Source organism: Rhinoderma darwinii, chromosome 10, assembly GCF_050947455.1.
Source record: "Rhinoderma darwinii isolate aRhiDar2 chromosome 10, aRhiDar2.hap1, whole genome shotgun sequence".
Lineage (NCBI taxonomy): Eukaryota > Metazoa > Chordata > Amphibia > Anura > Rhinodermatidae > Rhinoderma > Rhinoderma darwinii.
In genome coordinates this window covers 104,387,695-104,408,379 of record NC_134696.1, presented here as the reverse complement: position 1 = coordinate 104,408,379, position 20,685 = coordinate 104,387,695, and the positions used below count along the sequence as shown (strand labels likewise).

General features: G+C 45.6%; 2 protein-coding genes across 6 annotated transcripts; one reads left to right on the top strand and one right to left on the bottom strand.

The window, feature by feature from the left end:
• Nucleotides 1-760: 760 nt before the first annotated feature.
• On the bottom strand, nt 761-19,005 carry CDA (cytidine deaminase). 5 transcript variants are annotated; one of them, XM_075840497.1, is made up of 8 exons: nt 18,917-19,002; nt 17,624-17,706; nt 12,896-13,319; nt 7,084-7,212; nt 5,233-5,462; nt 3,835-3,946; nt 1,689-1,746; nt 761-1,251 (listed from the first exon to the last, which is right to left on the bottom strand). In XM_075840497.1, exons 5-8 carry the CDS (start codon nt 5,438-5,440, stop codon nt 1,126-1,128), a joined length of 504 nt encoding a protein of 167 aa, XP_075696612.1. In that variant the 5' UTR covers nt 5,441-5,462; nt 7,084-7,212; nt 12,896-13,319; nt 17,624-17,706; nt 18,917-19,002; the 3' UTR covers nt 761-1,125. The 5 variants fall into 5 exon arrangements, with proteins under 5 accessions (XP_075696612.1, XP_075696609.1, XP_075696611.1 ...); XM_075840494.1 differs by lacking the exons at nt 7,084-7,212; nt 12,896-13,319 and adding an exon at nt 16,609-16,707 and having other exon boundaries at nt 17,624-17,770; nt 18,917-19,005; XM_075840496.1 differs by lacking the exon at nt 7,084-7,212.
• On the top strand, nt 17,741-20,021 carry LOC142662714 (trypsin-3-like). The gene is made up of 4 exons (XM_075840928.1): nt 17,741-17,757; nt 18,151-18,292; nt 19,476-19,742; nt 19,878-20,021. Exons 1-4 carry the CDS (start codon nt 17,741-17,743, stop codon nt 20,019-20,021), a joined length of 570 nt encoding a protein of 189 aa, XP_075697043.1.
• Nucleotides 20,022-20,685: the final 664 nt, after the last annotated feature.

The window sequence follows — 20,685 nt, the reverse complement described above, 5'->3', positions numbered from 1 at the left end:
CGTGAACACAGCCGCCAGCGTTCATTGGGCCGTCCTTTTGCTCAGGCTAATAATGGGGGTCTGGACCCCCCCCCCATAGGCCCTAATAGATCAAATGTGTATTCTGCCTCTTCCTACACCAGGTACACAGCACAGCAGCATTGATTGCAGCCTTCGAAGTGTCAGCCCTTCAGTTACACTTGTATTATTGGGCAGAGCAGCCGCTGCGTGATTGTTGTCGCAATTTTCGTAATCGAGGCAAAAAACTATTTTTTTCTTTTTATAAAATTTACCGTTTTGCAGCAATTTGACAAAACTACGGCCACCAAAAACCGCTCGTGTAAATATGGCAGAGCTCTGATCCCAGGAGCCGCGCGGCATCAGGATCGAGGGGGATCATATCTGCAGGGCTCTGACCGTTCCTCTAGATCAGGGGTCTCTAACCTGCGGTTCTCCAGCTGTTTCAAAACTACAACTCCCAGCATGCTCTGACAGCAGAGATAGGCTGGTAAATAGAGAGGATTCCAGAGCTCTGGTGACATCTTCTGGTCATTGCTGGTACTGCACTTTTCTCCAATGTGTCCAGCCTGAAAAAAAGTGACCCTTGTCCAGTGTATGACCTTGAAGTTGTCGCGAACTCTCTACATAAAGGGACAATTCAGATAAACAGACATGACGGGTCCAGCGACATAGACCATAACTCAGCGGCCTGCGATGGTGATCGTCTTAGGTCAGATTTGATTGTGACTGGAGTATTTTTGAGAAAGCGGCTCAGGACACATTTGCTGTGTTATAGGATTATTTATTATATTATTATAAGATATTACAGGGAAAAGTCTTGAATAAGAAATCGCCAGTAAATATCCGTCCTGGAGTCGTCATCTGTCAAGTGGTTGGAGTTCTTTTCAGCGGTTTCTAAATAATTTCTGCTGCTGGGAAAGCTGAGTGACAACCAATATGGCCGACGGGGTTGTCACCCAGCTTTCAGATTATGGAATGGTCAGGAAGATGGGAGGGGGGGGGGCGTAGTCAAGAGCCGTCCTAAACCCCAAATCCTGTCGTGTCCCTGTGACCGTTCCCCTCACTGGGAGGTCCCGACGAGGGTCCGTCTTCCTTTATGCAATAAATAACGCAATTTGCATCTGGTTAATATTCTTCTTGTTTCATGGTCAAGTTCTCAGGTCCGAAGGACATTGGCAGCAGCTGGTGAAGGGTCTTCATGACGTAGGAGCCGCTCGGCTTGGTGAGGATGATCTGCCACTCGGAGCCAAACTGAAAAATAAGAGGAGATCAGAACGATCGTCTCAAAGGATCTGTCAATAAAAGGACTGCGCCGGGATCGATAGGTGAACAGGGGTTTGGTTATTTGCAGCTGATTGGCTGGATGTAATTCAACTGTTGACTGGTATTTGAGGTTGCGCTAGGAGTTCTGGCTGGGAGAGGGGGAGAGAGAGCAGCTTCATCAGTATCAGGACACAGAGTAGGTGGCCAGACATGAAATACTAGCAACATAAAAAAAAATAAAAAAATCTGATGGTTTGGCATAGGGCTGAGCGTAGTCCCCTATGCATTATATAGGGAGGGGTGTGTGTGTGTGTGTGTGTGTGTTTGTGTTTGTTTGTTTGTGTGTATAGTAAACCATTTATGAACATGCTGGCACTCCCTACAGCCGCTGACAGATGTCATTCATTAGTTATTAACCCTCGTACCTCCCTCATGACCTGTCTGCAGGCTCCACATGGACTTATAAACTCGTCCTCCACATCACTGCAAGAGAAGAGCGGGACAAAGTGATTACTGGCAAAATAAACAGCAGCATCAACAGCCGACTCCATAGATCCGTCCATCAAAGCGACCTGAAATACACTCTGAAATATTGCAGTTTTCTAGTTTGGCCACTAGAGGGTGCACTATACACTGATACTTCCAGCTAGGAACATCTAACTTTTCAGCACTGCTGTGAAGACTGAATGTCCCAGAATCCCAACCGTGATGTTATAGGGACTGAACAACAAGTCCCGTACTGCTGGGACTAGATTGGCAGGATTACACCACCGACAATAGCAGAGGGGAGATAGATAGATATAAATAATGCGGGTGAGGGCACTCTTCCTGGAGGTTGTCCCATTGAGGGCTTTAAGGACAATACAGAAATAGCCTCTGGACTCTTAAAGGGACAGTTCCCTAAAAATTGATGAATCCAGATAACAGATTATGTGATCGTAACGATTTCCCTAACTTGACAATTGTTTTTTGGGCGCTTTCCTTTACCCCAGTTATATGTCCTTACTCTCCGATACAAACATCCTGCGCTCGTATGCAGTCAGTTAATTTTTATAAACGTTATAATAGATCAGTGATAAACCCACAGTCTGTGTCCTGCCGGTTAATAAGTCAATGAAGCTTCAGGGTTAAAATCACGTGCGGCAGAACCTGAGCTGTCAATCATTAATCTCTGCGGTCAGGACTGTAACTTCTCCCCCGGCCACTGCAGATCATCCAATTATTGACAGTACGTGAGCCAGTTGTAGAGGATATAAAATGTTCCTTCTATTGTTCCCTGTTATCAACCATTCCCGAATGGGGAGCAGAAGACTAATAATATCAAGGGTTCCCATTCACTGACAGCAAGCAGAGATCTTGAAACCGGTGAGAAACTTTGTTTGCATAAAACTGGACATCACCGGTTTGGAGCAACTTTAAATATTATGCTGCAGCCCCCCCTGATATCTGACCTGTAGCTTTGTTCATCCTGTGCTTCCTGGTTCATGAATAGAATACCAGATATAGTAAAGACTGACACACAGGAGGTTAAAAAGAGAGTGGGAATGTAAGTCAGAGTCATTGGAAAGCTGGGTGACAGCCATTATGAACCCTGTAATGGCGGCCGATCGTGGTCACCCGGCATCCGAAACAACGGATGAGATTTCCAGATCTGCGTTTCATTTAACGTTCGTCTATAATAAAAACCAAATATCTCGACCCCGTCCACAGACTGAGACTCTTCCTAGGATGTTAAATTCCCAGGCGGCGCATTTAATATTCTCAACCTCTAAGAAATGACACACAGTAACGAAAACACTTACAGCAATGTACAAAGTGTCTCATGGCCGAGCACGGGGGAGGGGCCAGTGAGGGTCTTAAATCTTATATTTGATCTTTCATCTGATAAGAGCCTCGGCGGCTGCAAACATCAAGTCACAGAATTTACAATGAACGGCGCACAGTTTACGAGACCTCGGACTGGATCGGCGGTCGTCGTCTCGGCTTCTGGGTTTTCATTTTCGTCCTGTTTCGGATCGCGCTGCCAGAAACAGCAATTGAGCTCGAATTCTGATTGTTCCGTTACGGACGTGGGACGGACCGGTGGCGAAATTAACCCCGAGCTCCTGGTTCATGAATAGAATACCAGATGGACAGTGAGGACTGACATTTCACAGGCAGAGATGGAGGGGGGTCCGGAGTAATGATGGCCACTGAGAGCCCTGCGGCTACTTATCACCCCCCCCCCCCCCCCCGCCAAATATGTTGTATCTTTACCAATAGAATTGGCACCATCTATGACAAGTACGAGAAGAGGGGCAGCCGGTTTATGCCCTCGGGCCCCCAAGGAACAAATGAGATTGAGGGGGAGGGTCTAGTGGACGAGACCGGGCTGAAAGACGGAGATGGAAGTTAAGCGGAAGTTTGGCGCCAGCCTTCCCTCCTCCCATAGCAGCGCCCTGCCCCCAGTGCTCGGCCCACCGCATGGTACCGGCCGCGATATCGTGTTGGCGCCGGTTAGATTACAAGTTTTGGACGCCATCTATAGCTCCTGCAGGAGAGGATCTGCCCGGGCGCCGCGGTCTCACCCACCTGGCTACAGCTACGGCAATGAAGTTTTTGGTGCCCTCGGACACGGCCTTCTGGATGGCGGTTCGCTCGGCGCAGATCCCCAGCGTGTAACAGGCGTTCTCAATATTGCAACCTACAAAATAAAAATCACGTTAATCCGGCGTCAGATATAAAGCGCCGTCAGCAACGAACATCAGATCCCGGCTGGTTAACGACGACTCCCAACATGCTCCGATTGGCAGGCCATGCTGAGAGTCGTAGTAGATTGGGTTATCAGTTGAGGACTCCTTGGTCTTTAAGGGAACATGCCACCAAATTTGGGACTGATGACCTATGAAAGGGACACGCCGAAAACTCATACTGTCAGGAAGAGGAACATGGAGGCCGGGACGCAGCGCTGGACTGGACATTACGTGGTTAATATACTTTATTAGGGCGATACCAGAGATGGGTGGAGAGCACACGGAAAGAATTGTTTAAGTGGAGTTCCCCTTTAACTAAATTGCAGTATTATTCAATGATGCTGTTAAAAAGGGGAGGGGCTGTGACAACCTCTCGGAAAGAGAAAAGCTAGGAGATGATGGAGTATAACCCTGGGATGTTGGGGGTTTGTTCACCGTGTTCACCGATTTATTGTCCATTTTACTGGAATTTTTCTGCTAAAGCCAAACCGGAAATTCAACTTCAGATTCAGCGCGGCCTTTGCTTGGAGGCGGAGTCACAAATGTCTCAGAAAATGTCTCCGCTGCGAGACGTGCGAATACAAAGCATTTACAAGAATTGCGCCATGACTCAGGTTACACAACGGCCGACACTTCCTAGAAGGCTCTTTGTTACAATTTGGTTTACGGATGTGGCGCAATTTTGAGTTATGACATTTTGTAACATTTTAAAAATGGCGCAATATTTACCGGACAGTCGTCAAATGCACATAGCTAGTAAATGGATGGCTGTAAATCTGCGACATTTTACCTCCAAGCGGAAATTCAGCGACCCGGAGAAAAAAAACATGGCAGAAATTTAGGCAGAATAATTAATTTAACGCCATTTTCGACTTAATTTTTACGCAAAAAAACTTTTAGCCATGTGCAGATGGAGTGTAATGCAGTGTAACTGACATCCATTATCTACCCGGTCTCTGCACTGATGCACTAGGACTGAGGAGTACAGACTATCACAGCAATCCTCCGCAACAATGTAACAGGTTCAAGCCTGAGCATTTAAAGGGCCCCTAGCCCCATTCCTCCATATACAGTCCAGCTGCGGAGGGCAGATCTCGGGGTCCACAGGGCTGGGGATCATATATTTGTGTTACATATATACAGACCCTCCATGGATCTCCTGTACGGATGTGATGTGTGTCGGAGGTTAGTGTCCCTTTAAATCCTATAGGGATAAGAAGTGGGATTTCATATTTACCCAGGAAAATCCTCCCGTCCCGACTGAGAAGAGCCGCCCCGACCCGGAACCGGCTGTAGGGACAGTGGGCGAAGGTTTTGGCTTCTTGGCTCTTTTCTATAAGTTCCTGGATCAGTTCTGGATCCAGGTCGCGGTCGCTATTACGGAGGTGTGAATGGCTGTTATTGAGGAGGACGCCATCTTCCCGGGAGCGCAAATCTTCATTCATATTCTGCGATTCCGGATTTTTCCTGCAGAAACGAGCGATGAGGAAGATTTACCAATAGTCGTAGTAGGAAAAAGTAGCGTAAATTGCGCCCAACGTAGCTCCCGACACACCGTAGGGCACTATTGTAAAGCGGAGGCCAAAAGGGCGCCGTGTGTCCGGTAAACCGCAAGAAAGGAAAGGTATAGAATAGCGCGGGAGATGACACGGTTCCACCCCGCAGAGTCCAGTAAAAAAAAAATTATACGTTTTTATTTTTCAACATGGCTGCCTGCGGGTGATGGATGACACGGTATGGTATAAGTCACCGCCATCCGCTAAATATATGCGCCGTGGGCTTTTCAATAGCTATTTATGGTGTATCCATATAACGGATATAATAATAAACACTACAATGAAGCAAGACCCGCAGTGAAGCAGGACCCGCAGTAAAGCAGGAGCCGCAGTAAAGCAGGAGCCGCAGTAAAGCAGGAGCCGCAGTAAAGCAGGAGCCGCAGTAAAGCAGGAGCCGCAGTAAAGCAGGAGCCGCAGTAAAGCAAGACCCGCAGTAAAGCAAGACCCGCAGTAAAGCAAGACCCGCAGTAAAGCAAGACCCGCAGTAAAGCAAGACCCGCAGTAAAGCAAGACCCGCAGTAAAGCAGGACCCGCAGTAAAGCAGGACCCGCAGTAAAGCAGGACCCGCAGTAAAGCAGGACATTCAAGAACATTGACCCCCAGTTTTTTAGTGGATTTCTATTACAGTTTTGCCGCGGTTATTCGGGCGCACCAGGCAGACGCCGCTGTACAAGAAATCCTCGCGAGATACAATCACCGTGAGGCTCCAATAATAAGTGGTTAATATATTGTATGAATCCCTTGTGCGACCGTCTGGTGGGCGCCCCCGCGAATCATTAATACGTGAGCCCCTATGTAAGGTTGTTGTATGAGCGCCGACACGGTCGCTCTGAACGCCATCACCCATCTTGACGCATCTACATTACGTTGCGGACGGCGCAGAGGGGAAGGGAATCGCTAAGAAACAGAACACGGGTTTTTATGGGACTTACAATTGTTGCTAGGTGACGATCAAACACCGCCACTCACGCGATCTTGTTGCTCAGCAACCGTAAGAAAACGTGTCAAGCAATTCCGCAATGTTAGAACCGTGCGGCTCCACATTTGTTTTAGGGTTTCTGGGCAACAAGAGTGAGTGTTTGAATGTCGCCTAGCAACAAAAGGAATTCGGGCATTCCCGTGGTACAATGGGTGTGGGCACGCTACACAGAGCGCTGGCGCAGCGAGAATCTGACGGAATTACGGAAAGCGCAGGGTGACCGCGGTGAACGCCAGGACCGCCATAGATTCCTGATCACCATTTATTGCTTTAGTCGGGGTACACAAGGGTTTGTTTGTGGTCACTAGAATACGGCTTAAAGGGGGATTCCAGCCTTTAGTATTTTTTCACCTATCCACAGAAGTAAAAAATGCCAGACTAGTGGGGGGCCAGACTAGTGGGGGGTTTGAACGCCAGCGTTTGAATGGGGCGGAGGCCAGGAATACGCGGGTCCAGGGGCTGACTGACACCGCAGGGGGGAGCACTTTCCGTCAGCCTCATAGATTTGAATAGAGCGGCACCCCTGGCCTCAGCTACATCAAACGCCTCTTACCTGCCGTCATGTGGATGGGGGGACCCCGGTCCCCCCTTCTGGTGATTGGTGGGGTCCCAGCACTCAGACCCCCTCAGATTTAGCAGTTTTTAACGATCCAGAGGACAGATGGAAAATGCCGGAATCCCCCTAAAATGAAATATTAGCGGATATGAAATGGATTTGTACCACAGTATATAGCGACCCCGCCGGAGACCACAGTATATAGCGACCCCGCCGGAGACCACAGTATATAGCGACCCCGCCGGAGACCACAGTATATAGCGACCCCGCCGGAGACCACAGTATATAGGGACCCCGCCGGAGACCACAGTATATAGGGACCCCGCCGGAGACCACAGTATATAGGGACCCCGCCGGAGACCACAGTATATAGGGACCCCGCCGGAGACCACAGTATATAGCGACCCCGCCGGAGACCACAGTATATAGGGACCCCGCCGGAGACCACAGTATATAGCGACCCCGCCGGAGACCACAGTATATAGCGACCCCGCCGGAGACCACAGTATATAGCGACCCCGCCGGAGACCACAGTATATAGGGACCCCGCCGGAGACCACAGTATATAGGGACCCCGCCGGAGACCACAGTATATAGGGACCCCGCCGGAGACCACAGTATATAGCGACCCCGCCGGAGACCACAGTATATAGGGACCCCGCCGGAGACCACAGTATATAGCGACCCCGCCGGAGACCACAGTATATAGCGACCCCGCCGGAGACCACAGTATATAGGGACCCCGCCGGAGACCACAGTATATAGCGACCCCGCCGGAGACCACAGTATATAGCGACCCCGCCGGAGACCACAGTATATAGCGACCCCGCCGGAGACCACAGTATATAGCGACCCCGCCGGAGACCACAGTATATAGGGACCCCGCCGGAGACCACAGTATATAGGGACCCCGCCGGAGACCACAGTATATAGGGACCCCGCCGGAGACCACAGTATATAGGGACCCCGCCGGAGACCACAGTATATAGCGACCCCGCCGGAGACCACAGTATATAGGGACCCCGCCGGAGACCACAGTATATAGGGACCCCGCCGGAGACCACAGTATATAGCGACCCCGCCGGAGACCACAGTATATAGCGACCCCGCCGGAGACCACAGTATATAGCGACCCCGCCGGAGACCACAGTATATAGGGACCCCGCCGGAGGCCACAGGGTACAAATATACAACGTCGCTACAGGGGGAAGAAACTATTTCTGTACTTACATAATGTCGGAGCGCGGCCTCAAATTTTTCTTATCTTATTGTATATTACGCGTGTGCCGTATATATATTGTGTATTACCCGTGTGCCGTATATATATTGTGTATTACACGTGTGCTGTATATATATTGTATATTACACGTGTGCCGTATATATATTGTGTATTACACGTGTGCCGTATATATATTGTGTATTACACGTGTGCTGTATATATATTGTGTATTACACGTGTGCCGTATATATATATTGTATATTACACGTGTGCCGTATATATATTGTGTATTACACGTGTGCCGTATATATATTGTGTATTACACGTGTGCCGTATATATATTGTGTATTACACGTGTGCCGTATATATATATTGTATATTACACGTGTGCCGTATATATATTGTGTATTACACGTGTGCCGTATATATATTGTGTATTACACGTGTGCCGTATATATATTGTGTATTACACGTGTGCTGTATATATATTGTGTATTACACGTGTGCCGTATATATATTGTGTATTACACGTGTGCCGTATATATATATTGTATATTACACGTGTGCCGTATATATATTGTGTATTACACGTGTCCTGTATATATATTGTGTATTACACGTGTGCCGTATATATATTGTGTATTACACGTGTGCCGTATATATATTGTGTATTACACGTGTGCCGTATATATATTGTGTATTACACGTGTGCCGTATATATATTGTGTATTACACGTGTGCCGTATATATATTGTATATTACACGTGTGCCGTATATATATTGTGTATTACACGTGTGCCGTATATATATTGTGTATTACACGTGTCCTGTATATATATTGTGTATTACACGTGTGCCGTATATATATTGTGTATTACACGTGTGCCGTATATATATTGTGTATTACACGTGTGCCGTATATATATTGTGTATTACACGTGTCCTGTATATATATTGTGTATTACACGTGTGCCGTATATATATTGTGTATTACACGTGTGCCGTATATATATTGTGTATTACACGTGTGCCGTATATATATTGTATATTACACGTGTGCCGTATATATATTGTGTATTACACGTGTGCCGTATATATATTGTGTATTACACGTGTGCCGTATATATATTGTGTATTACACGTGTGCCGTATATATATTGTGTATTACACGTGTGCCGTATATATATTGTGTATTACACGTGTGCCGTATATATATTGTGTATTACACGTGTGCCGTATATATAGTGTATATTACACGTGTGCCGTATATATATTGTGTATTACACGTGTGCCGTATATATATTGTATATTACACGTGTGCCGTATATATATTGTGTATTACACGTGTGCCGTATATATATTGTGTATTACACGTGTGCCGTATATATATTGTGTATTACACGTGTGCCGTATATATATTGTGTATTACACGTGTGCTGTATATATATTGTGTATTACACGTGTGCCGTATATATATTGTGTATTACACGTGTGCCGTATATATATTGTGTATTACACGTGTGCTGTATATATATTGTATATTACACGTGTGCCGTATATATATTGTATATTACACGTGTGCCGTATATATATTGTGTATTACACGTGTGCCGTATATATATTGTGTATTACACGTGTGCCGTATATATATTGTGTATTACACGTGTGCCGTATATATATTGTGTATTACACGTGTGCCGTATATATATTGTGTATTACACGTGTGCCGTATATATATTGTGTATTACACGTGTGCCGTATATATATTGTGTATTACACGTGTGCCGTATATATATTGTGTATTACACGTGTGCCGTATATATATTGTGTATTACACGTGTGCCGTATATATATTGTGTATTACACGTGTGCCGTATATATATTGTGTATTACACGTGTGCCGTATATATATTGTGTATTACACGTGTGCCGTATATATATTGTGTATTACACGTGTGCCGTATATATATTGTGTATTACACGTGTGCCGTATATATATTGTGTATTACACGTGTGCCGTATATATATTGTATATTACACGTGTGCCGTATATATATTGTGTATTACACGTGTGCCGTATATATATTGTGTATTACTCGTGTGCCGTATATATATTGTGTATTACACGTGTGCCGTATATATATTGTGTATTACACGTGTGCTGTATATATATTGTGTATTACACGTGTGCCGTATATATATTGTGTATTACACGTGTGCCGTATATATATTGTGTATTACACGTGTGCCGTATATATATTGTGTATTACACGTGTGCCGTATATATATTGTGTATTACACGTGTGCCGTATATATATTGTGTATTACACGTGTGCCGTATATATATTGTGTATTACACGTGTGCCGTATATATATTGTATATTACTCGTGTGCAGTATATATATTGTGTATTACACGTGTGCCGTATATATATTGTGTATTACACGTGTGCCGTATATATATTGTGTATTACACGTGTGCCGTATATATATTGTATATTACACGTGTGCCGTATATATATTGTGTATTACACGTGTGCCGTATATATATTGTGTATTACACGTGTGCTGTATATATATTGTGTATTACACGTGTGCCGTATATATATTGTATATTACTCGTGTGCAGTATATATATTGTGTATTACACGTGTGCCGTATATATATTGTGTATTACACGTGTGCCGTATATATATTGTGTATTACACGTGTGCCGTATATATATTGTGTATTACACGTGTGCAGTATATATATTGTGTATTACACGTGTGCCGTATATATATTGTATATTACACGTGTGCCGTATATATATTGTGTATTACACGTGTGCCGTATATATATTGTGTATTACACGTGTGCCGTATATATATTGTGTATTACACGTGTGCCGTATATATATTGTGTATTACACGTGTGCCGTATATATATTGTGTATTACACGTGTGCAGTATATATATTGTGTATTACACGTGTGCCGTATATATATTGTGTATTACACGTGTGCCGTATATATATTGTGTATTACACGTGTGCCGTATATATATTGTGTATTACACGTGTGCAGTATATATATTGTGTATTACACGTGTGCTGTATATATATTGTGTATTACACGTGTGCCGTATATATATTGTGTATTACACGTGTGCCGTATATATATTGTGTATTACACGTGTGCCGTATATATATTGTGTATTACACGTGTGCAGTATATATATTGTGTATTACACGTGTGCCGTATATATATTGTGTATTACACGTGTGCCGTATATATATTGTGTATTACACGTGTGCCGTATATATATTGTGTATTACACGTGTGCAGTATATATATTGTGTATTACACGTGTGCCGTATATATATTGTGTATTACACGTGTGCCGTATATATATTGTGTATTACACGTGTGCAGTATATATATTGTGTATTACACGTGTGCCGTATATATATTGTGTATTACACGTGTGCCGTATATATATTGTGTATTACACGTGTGCCGTATATATATTGTGTATTACACGTGTGCAGTATATATATTGTGTATTACACGTGTGCCGTATATATATTGTGTATTACACGTGTGCCGTATATATATTGTGTATTACATGTGTCCTGTATATATATTGTGTATTACACGTGTGCCGTATATATATTGTGTATTACACGTGTGCCGTATATATATTGTGTATTACACGTGTGCCGTATATATATTGTGTATTACACGTGTGCCGTATATATATTGTGTATTACACGTGTGCCGTATATATATTGTGTATTACACGTGTGCTGTATATATATTGTGTATTACACGTGTGCCGTATATATATTGTGTATTACACGTGTGCCGTATATATATTGTATATTACACGTGTGCCGTATATATATTGTGTATTACACGTGTGCCGTATATATATTGTGTATTACACGTGTGCTGTATATATATTGTGTATTACACGTGTGCTGTATATATATTGTGTATTACACGTGTGCTGTATATATATTGTGTATTACACGTGTGCCGTATATATATTGTGTATTACACGTGTGCCGTATATATATTGTGTATTACACGTGTGCTGTATATATATTGTGTATTACACGTGTGCCGTATATATATTGTGTATTACACGTGTGCCGTATATATATTGTGTATTACACGTGTCCTGTATATATATTGTGTATTACACGTGTCCTGTATATATATTGTGTATTACACGTGTGCTGTATATATATTGTGTATTACACGTGTGCCGTATATATATTGTGTATTACACGTGTGCCGTATATATATTGTGTATTACACGTGTCCTGTATATATATTGTGTATTACACGTGTGCTGTATATATATTGTATATTACACGTGTGCCGTATATATATTGTGTATTACACGTGTGCCGTATATATATTGTGTATTACACGTGTCCTGTATATATATTGTATATTACACGTGTGCCGTATATATTTTATGTGCTGTATATAATATATTGCGCGTCCTATGTTTGCAGTTTAGTCTTCATGGTGTTTATCGTGCACGTTGTGTTACCTGGTCGGCTCTGCTGTGCAGGGTCACTGGAGTATATATATATATACCTGTCTATAGCTCTGGCTTCAGGCTCCATGTACTGGGATTCTTCCTCTTGCTGCTGAGACTGAGACGTCCCAGGAAAAGTCAGCAGAATACAGCAGGGTCCGCCCGTCAGCTTCTCTCTCGCCTCATTGGTGGACGAGTGACAAACAGCTGAGCCGTCCCCGGACAGTCCATAGTCTCTGACTGGCAGCTCCGGTCACAGCTGATGGGATGTAGAATGATAGGGGTTGTAGTTGTCACTGGAGCCGGTTTCCATACACGAGACTGGCGGCGGTCGCTGGTCAGCACAGGGACAGGTCACGAAATCTGGGGATCCGGTGATCCAGGTCAAGTCCCAACACCCCTCAGCAGGCGACACGAGCAGAACCCCCCGGGGGTCCCTAGACCCCATCCTGATCTACATGAGGAATACCGTGTATCCCGCACCTAGGAAGAGACATCATGAAAAGTTCTACAACTTTTCTAATAGACTTTGTTATAATTTCTCACCATTTTCAAGATCTCTGCTTGCTGACATTTAATGGGAATGTTATGTACACAGAATAATTTGTAGGCAGAAAAAATTCCATGCACACGGTTATTACGCCGTTATTAATAAACACAAATATTTTTTATTCCCATAATCAACTTTGTCATTTTAGGGGTGACTAGAAATAGTCCGGGGAGAAAATACGTCAAGTCAAAAGAAACCAAGCGAAGCAAATCCCTTGGTAAGAAAAGAGGCGCCCGACCCCACCGCAAACATGACAAGAAAATATATGGAGCAGAGAGCGATGGACAGCGCCACACCGATCCACAGGTTGTGTCTGGTATTGCAGCTCAGCTAAAGTGACTGTCGCTCAGCTGCAATACCACACACAACCTGTGGACAGGGGTGGTGCTGTTTTTGGAAGAAAGGGGTCATGTTTTCTACTCCTGCAAGCGTATTTTGACACATTGTTTCGATGTTTTTTTTTCCTATTCTGATTTTTAGGTATTTGCGCCTACCTGTACACCGTTTTTACAGTTTGCGTGGGTTACGCGGGCAACAAAACCACTGTGTGAACAAACCCTAACAGCGTGACCCGAAAAAAGATCCCTTCCGAAAAATTGGGGTGAACGCCGTAATAAGAGCGACCCCCAGCCCGGATGCTCCACCCGGACTCCCCCCTACACTATACCCCTAAATGCCCAGTACAGGGCGCCATCCCCGAAGCAAAGGCAGTGGCGCATATGGAGTTATACGCAAAACGGCATATAAATCAGAGGCTCCTCCTCCAATCCGCCTCTCCGCTCCTGTAAGCCAATCACCTTGGAGAGAGCGTGCACTTTCAGGGTTTGGGCCAGCCTCATTGGAGAAACTTTGCAACTCTACCAGGGTTGTACCCAGCTTTCCTACAGGCCTGAATGGCAAACGTGCAGGTGTATTGTTGCCTAACCAGGTAAATTTACTATCGGGAGTCTGGAAAAGACTGACCCCTGCACCCCCCCCCCCTGTGGTAGCTCCAATATGAACCGTATTGGTTGTCACCCAGCTTTCCCAGGAACAGAACAGCTTTGTATTTGTAAGAAGTCACCGTAAATTCTACAAATTATTATTAAAAGATGGCGGCTTGTAGCGACGGCCTGCGGGATCGGCACAGAGGGCACAAACATTTACGGGTCACAGAGCTCCGGTCATTGGCACAGATCATGTAAACACAGACAACTGCGAACGGAGGTTTAATCATCGCTGCAGAGAAACGTGAGCGCTATTCACGCGGGGTCAGTGACCTCCCGGCAGATACACCCCGATGACTGCCCAGCAATGATGTACCTGACTGTCACCCAGCTTTTCTAGACTCCAGAATGGCCAATCTGCCTAGTCGTACAGGAGAACATCCCCTATTGCTGGATAACTGGCATTCAGGACTCTGGGAAAGCTGGGTGACAAGCCCTATCGTGATCATATTGGTAATCACCCATCTTTCCCGAACCCCCCCCCCCCCACAAACAGGGGCGACATTTAACACTAAATGTTACTAAGTAACAGACACTCTGTTCTTTAAAGGGACATGAACCCATTAAACAGAGTGGCCACTAGAGGGCGCATCTTATTGGTTTCTGGAGCGATCTGGCGTGCGAGACTATAGTAATTGCCTGATCAACAGGAGGCTCTCAAGCTGTTGCCAAACTACAACTCCCAGCATGCTCCAACAGCCTGCGGACCCAAGATCTAGTGTCCCAGTGTAACCAATGGGCTGGACTAAATATATTGTATTTTACCAACACCTTCTGGGACTTGTAGTTCCTCAACAGCAATCGGGCGTCACGACCTCACCTGGTTAGTAGTGGGTAACGCTCCAGCTCCTTATAAATTCTCACCTTCCTTATATAGAGTCAGTTGCTCGAGACGTCCGGCGAAGGAAATAATAGGAAACGGCAGAGCGAGAAACACGGACACTACACGGCGCTCAGAGATTGCGATAACCAGAAACAGAGAGAGGCAACGATATAAACACTCGCAGGATGAGTCACCCAGCTTTCCCAGACTCCTGAACGCCAGATGTGCCTATTTAACACTACCTTGTCCCATAGCACGTCCTAACGAGAAAGATTGACCTTTCAGGAGTCTGGGAAAGCAGAATGATTAACCCTGTGAGGGCTGTAATGACCAAATTGGTGGTCGCCCAGCTTTCCGAGAACTAAGAAACAGCTGGAGAATAGGACAAATCAACGGCACCTGGTCCTTACGGGGTTAATAGAGATTTGACCGAATCAAGATGTTCGGATGCGGCGGATCCAGTTCTGGGGGCCACGACCTGGAAGGAAGGAGTCTCATGTTATCATGGCAGGTGCCAGCGAAACCAGAGATGCCCCGGTGCCACCTCCTGCTCTATGGCATGCGCTGCCGGGGTAAGACGAGCCGCCGGTGCTGCCCCCGCTGTCCTCAGATACTTCATGGGACATAATAGCCCTTTCTATACCCGGCTGCAGCGTTGCCATGGTGACGGAGAGGACGCGGGTACCGCTGATCGGAGTTTGGTGGGTCACACAGCCGAGTTCTCCCGTCGATATTTTAGGATGGACGGTCACAAGCTGCGGCTCCTGCTCATCCTGCACTTCTCTACATTGATCGGTGAGTTTCCGTTATGGATTTGGGGGCGTCACATTGTTGCAACACTCCATGAAATCAAAGCAAAGGAACCTGAATGACATAAGGGAAACTCCATAAGTAGCAATTCCCTAAAATCAGGTCAGAACAGGAATAAAAACCCTACAGGGGCGGAGAGCGAAAACCCCATTGGTAACGTTAGGCGGGGCCCCTCCTTGTCATTATGGGGTCACACTGACTGTATATGGGGGATTGCTATCTAAGCACTTGTCTTGCATTATCCGGTCCCTCCGGCTTTATGGGACGATGGTCATTTAGGTGAAGGTCTTGTTATGGGGTCACACTTACTGTATAGGGGGAATTGCTCTTGACGTGATTTTCTTGCTGTTATCAGATCCTGCACTTATTTTTAGGACATTGCTACTTGTGTAATTGTCTTGTACATGGTGGACATTAGTGGGGGGGGGGGGGGTGTCTTAGGATATGGACCCCCTTTATTTGGGGCTCTGAAAATTTTTTCATTGTAATATCCCTTTAAGGAGGATAAAAATGTATAATTGAGGTTTGCTGCTGATACATTGTAACGATTCATACAGCTGAGCGGATACTGTATCAATAGTCCATCGTTAACCTGTTCCTTACTTGATCGGTTCATCTCTACGTGATGAGCGACTAATCAGCTTCGTGCAGAATTCCAGGAACACGAAGCCGGGCTCATCCACCGCCAGGAATCCTGAGCACCTATTACGGGGAGGGAAGTGTAATTGGCATGAATGGCACAAAGCTCCACCAGCTGCGGCATTTACAATTAACACTTCGTGTACAAGTCTCCAAACACCTCGTGAGATAGAAAGAGAATCATTTAAAGGGCCCCATAGATCCCCACTACAGAGGCGGCGTTGATCATCGCAGGGTTAATGCCATATCATGGATTCCTCTTATTTATATTTGCTCTCCGTATCCTCCCGTACACACTAACTGGGAAGAACACTGCTCATCCTGCGCTTTCTGCTTCACGAACAGAATTCCAGAACTGCAGTGAGGACTGACATTGCGAATAGGAACATAGAAAGGTTGCCCAAAAAAAAAAAAGATAGACGTCCATCCAGAGAGTAACTCTACATGACAGTGCAGGTTTATATGCCATTCAGGATATGTGGAAAGCTGGGTTAGGATTAGAGGGTGAGCTTAGATATTGCATTCACTTTTTCCCAATCACACCTGCTCCTTTAGATGTGCTCCCCTGTGAGGTAAAGACACCAGCAGAACAAATCTCTCCTGTTCTGTTACAATGTATCAGTGCAGGTAAAACGTATCACTATCTCAGAGGATTGTCTGGACTGGATACAATTGAAACAAACCCTCAGCTGTGGGACGTATTAGGCCAGGAAGAGTTTTTTGGAGCCTGGATGTAAAAGAAGAACATTTCCATTCACTGACAACAAGCAAAAATCTTGAAAATAGTGAGAAAGTGAAACCAATGATATTAGAAAGTTACAGAACGGCTCATTACACAGTGATGAGGTCATTGGTGCGGATGTATGACATCACCAGGCCAGAAGAATGACACCATTTTTGTAATATTTCAGGTGAGGGGCAGCGGAGCATGCCACGCATTATTGGGGGGTACTCAGTGTCTCCCTATTCTACACGGTACCTGGTGTCTCTGAAGAGAAATACTGGTCTCCACTTCTGTGGGGGGTCACTGGTCAGCAGGTTCTGGGTCCTATCAGCCGCCCACTGCAAGATCGAGTAAGTAGACGGAGCTGTAAACATGGCGGCTGGAGGAAGGTGCGGAGCTCCACTATGAAAAATGAATATTTTGCTTTACTGATTTCATACTCTAGTCACATCCAAAGCTGCAATCACAAATTTGGCTGTAGGACAATACGTCTCCCTACTGCACCCTGCTGGTTCAGTGTCTGCATAGCGCACTTTCTGCTGATGCATTGTAGGAGATATTATGTAGCAAGCAATACATCAGAAAGCAGTGAATTATGGGATGACTTCTAAGCCGTTATGGACAGAGAAGGGAGATGTCTGTCAGCATAGTGATGATCCATTCCTAGTGGCAGCCGGGAGGACTGTAAATGCAGCTCTGGATGTGACTAGAGTATAAGTATTTACAGTGTCACTGATTATATGAAGATTCTGCCTCTAATCTTATTATTTCAATTTACAAAGACAGAACCAGATGTTGGTCGTTGCCGGGGAATATTCCTTGTCCATCTTTGAAGGAACGGAGCAGGTTTTCCGGCCGGTAAAACTCGTGCCTCACCCGGAATACAGCTCGTCGTCCAAGAACGCCGACCTCATGCTGATTAAGGTGAGGAGGAACCGGGAGCGATCATGAGGTCATTACCAAAGCTGTACCAGCGTAGTCACATGATGTGGACCGCGCACATTCGGAACTGCATCATCCCCTCGCCATCGTCCCGTTGATGTACTTCACCGGCGACACAAGACAACTCAAGGAGCAGTACAAGTCTCCAACCTGGGGCTCTCCACCTCTTATGAAACTATAACTCCCAACATGCCCTGATCTTGAGTTACAATCTGTCTTATACTCTAGTCACATCCAGAGCTGCATTTACAGCAATTCTGGATGCCACTTGGAATTTATTATCACTCTGCTGACAAACACCCCCTAAGCTCTGCTGATAAAAGCTTAGATGTCATCCCATAATGCACTGCACTCTGATGCATTGCATTGTGGGAGATGTTCTTGATACATTATATCTGATACGATGGATCAGGTGTAGAGCTACAGGTTGGAGACAACCTCCTTAAAGGGCAACTCCACTCTAAATGCACAATATCGTTTAATTTAATACTAGTTTCACCCATGTAGCTCCACCCACTGACCTATTAAAGTGATACTCACATCAAGAATGAGAGGTTGTCATAGCCCCGCCCCCTCTTAGTGAATTTTTGTTTTCCACACCCTTACCTGTAACAATACGCAGTAGTAACCGCCCGGAACTGAATGGCCTAGAATTTGTTACTCCGGCATCCAAATAGTCCCGATTCCGCCTCATCGGCAATGACGTCCGGCATCCACAGAACCTGGAAGAATAAGACCGACAATACCGGATCAGAGGCAAGAGACAGAACGGTTTCTAGAAGGTGTTTTGAGGGTCAGGAGATGACCGAGACGACTCAAAACATCCAATAAATCAGGAAAAAAGGGTTAATCTGGCACCGCGCCTGTCCTTTGTCTACCGCAACGCGTTTAATTCTGCGAAACTCCACCCAAAATCAACCATTAGAACAGAAGACGTATACATGTAGTTATACCTACCCAGCACCAATGTTATTCATTGGGTGGAGTTCCCCTTTAAAAAAATAAAAAAAAATGTCCTCCCGATTTACGAAATTAAATCCAAATCAAATTACAGAAATTGTTTGTGATTAACGCCGCTTCTGTTTGGGTGGAGTTTCCCTTTAATATTTGCGCCATCTGGAGTAATGAATGTAAACTAACCCCCGATCCATTTATTATTTTACAGCTCAATCGCCCGGCTGTGTATAACTCCTTTGTATCTATAGTGCCTCTTCCGGCGCAGGGGGTCTCGCCCAGTGAGGGTCGTCTGTGTCAGGTGTCGGGCTGGGGTTACACGAGCACAGTCAGCGGCAAAGCTTCCGATACCCTGCGGAGCGTCAAACTGCCGATCGTCCCCGTACGAAGGTGTAACAGCTCCGCCTCTTACTCCGGACACATCACCAAGAACATGATCTGTGCCGGCTACAACAGCGGGGGCAAAGATGCCTGTCAGGTGGGTGTCATACAGCTGCACCGCCTGCAGGGGGCAATAGACCAGCAGCACAGACAATAGTAAAGCCCATTGCCCTGCAGATACTTTTGGATACTTTGTATCGGTTTGTGTTACTTTTCACCTTCTTTGTTGCAGGGAGATTCCGGGGGCCCCCTGGTGTGTGACGGACGAGTGTTTGGCGTTGTATCCTGGGGACACAGCTGTGCGAACCCCAACTATCCCGGGGTGTACACGGCTGTGGCCAACTTCCAGAAGTGGATTTACAGGACGATATTTTAAAGAAATTCAAGATTTTGTGACAAGCAGGACTCTGGGGTGCTCTCGCCATAAGAAGCGGGGGATACATGGACACCGCGACCTCTGACCCACCCTCGGATACCGATCGTCACGCTGGCGAGCGGACTGGTGCTGCATGGGTTACGTTGACACTAGCGCAGGAATATGACTTCATTGGTGCTTGGATACAATGTATAGAAGAATTCTGGGGTTCATAGGTCAAAGGGGGTCTTTACCCCAAGTCTGACGCTTGAGCGGATTCCCTTGACCCCCATTTTGGCCCCTACTTTGCCGTTTCCCGCCCGATACAAATATATACACAACTACCACATATAATGGGAAGTATATAGACGTATATACAATGTTTCCGTGGAAAATAAAGAAATCACTAATAAATTCATAGACATCCCACTCATCCTTTATATGTCTGCTCCTGGGAAAGCTGGGTGAGGACCAATATCGCCACCATTGCAGCCACCAACGAGGTTGTGACAGCCACTACTGTGCCTGTAGGGGGATGGGAAGGCGTGCTGGGACCTTACTGGATACAGTCACCCAGCTTTTCTTCAATCCTGAATGGTAAATTTGTCTAGTCGCGCATTAATACATCCACCACTCCGATGCGGATTACACAGAAAGTTAGGTAGTGGCGCTGTAATAGAGCCAT

Bases quoted from the DNA above. Each gene is read 5' to 3' on its own strand.
- LOC142662714 (XM_075840928.1), top strand. The intron at 18,293-19,475 runs GTGAGGAGGAAC...ATTATTTTACAG, and splicing joins CCGACCTCATGCTGATTAAG to CTCAATCGCCCGGCTGTGTA. The intron at 19,743-19,877 runs GTGGGTGTCATA...TCTTTGTTGCAG, and splicing joins GGGGCAAAGATGCCTGTCAG to GGAGATTCCGGGGGCCCCCT.
- CDA (XM_075840494.1), bottom strand. From the start codon at position 17,742: ATGTTTACAGCTCCGTCTACTTACTCGATCTTGCAGTGGGCGGCTGAT. The intron at 3,947-5,232 runs GTAAATATGAAA...TTTATTTTGTAG, and splicing joins GGACGGGAGGATTTTCCTGG to GTTGCAATATTGAGAACGCC. The intron at 1,252-1,688 runs GTACGAGGGTTA...CTTATTTTTCAG, and splicing joins GCAGACAGGTCATGAGGGAG to TTTGGCTCCGAGTGGCAGAT.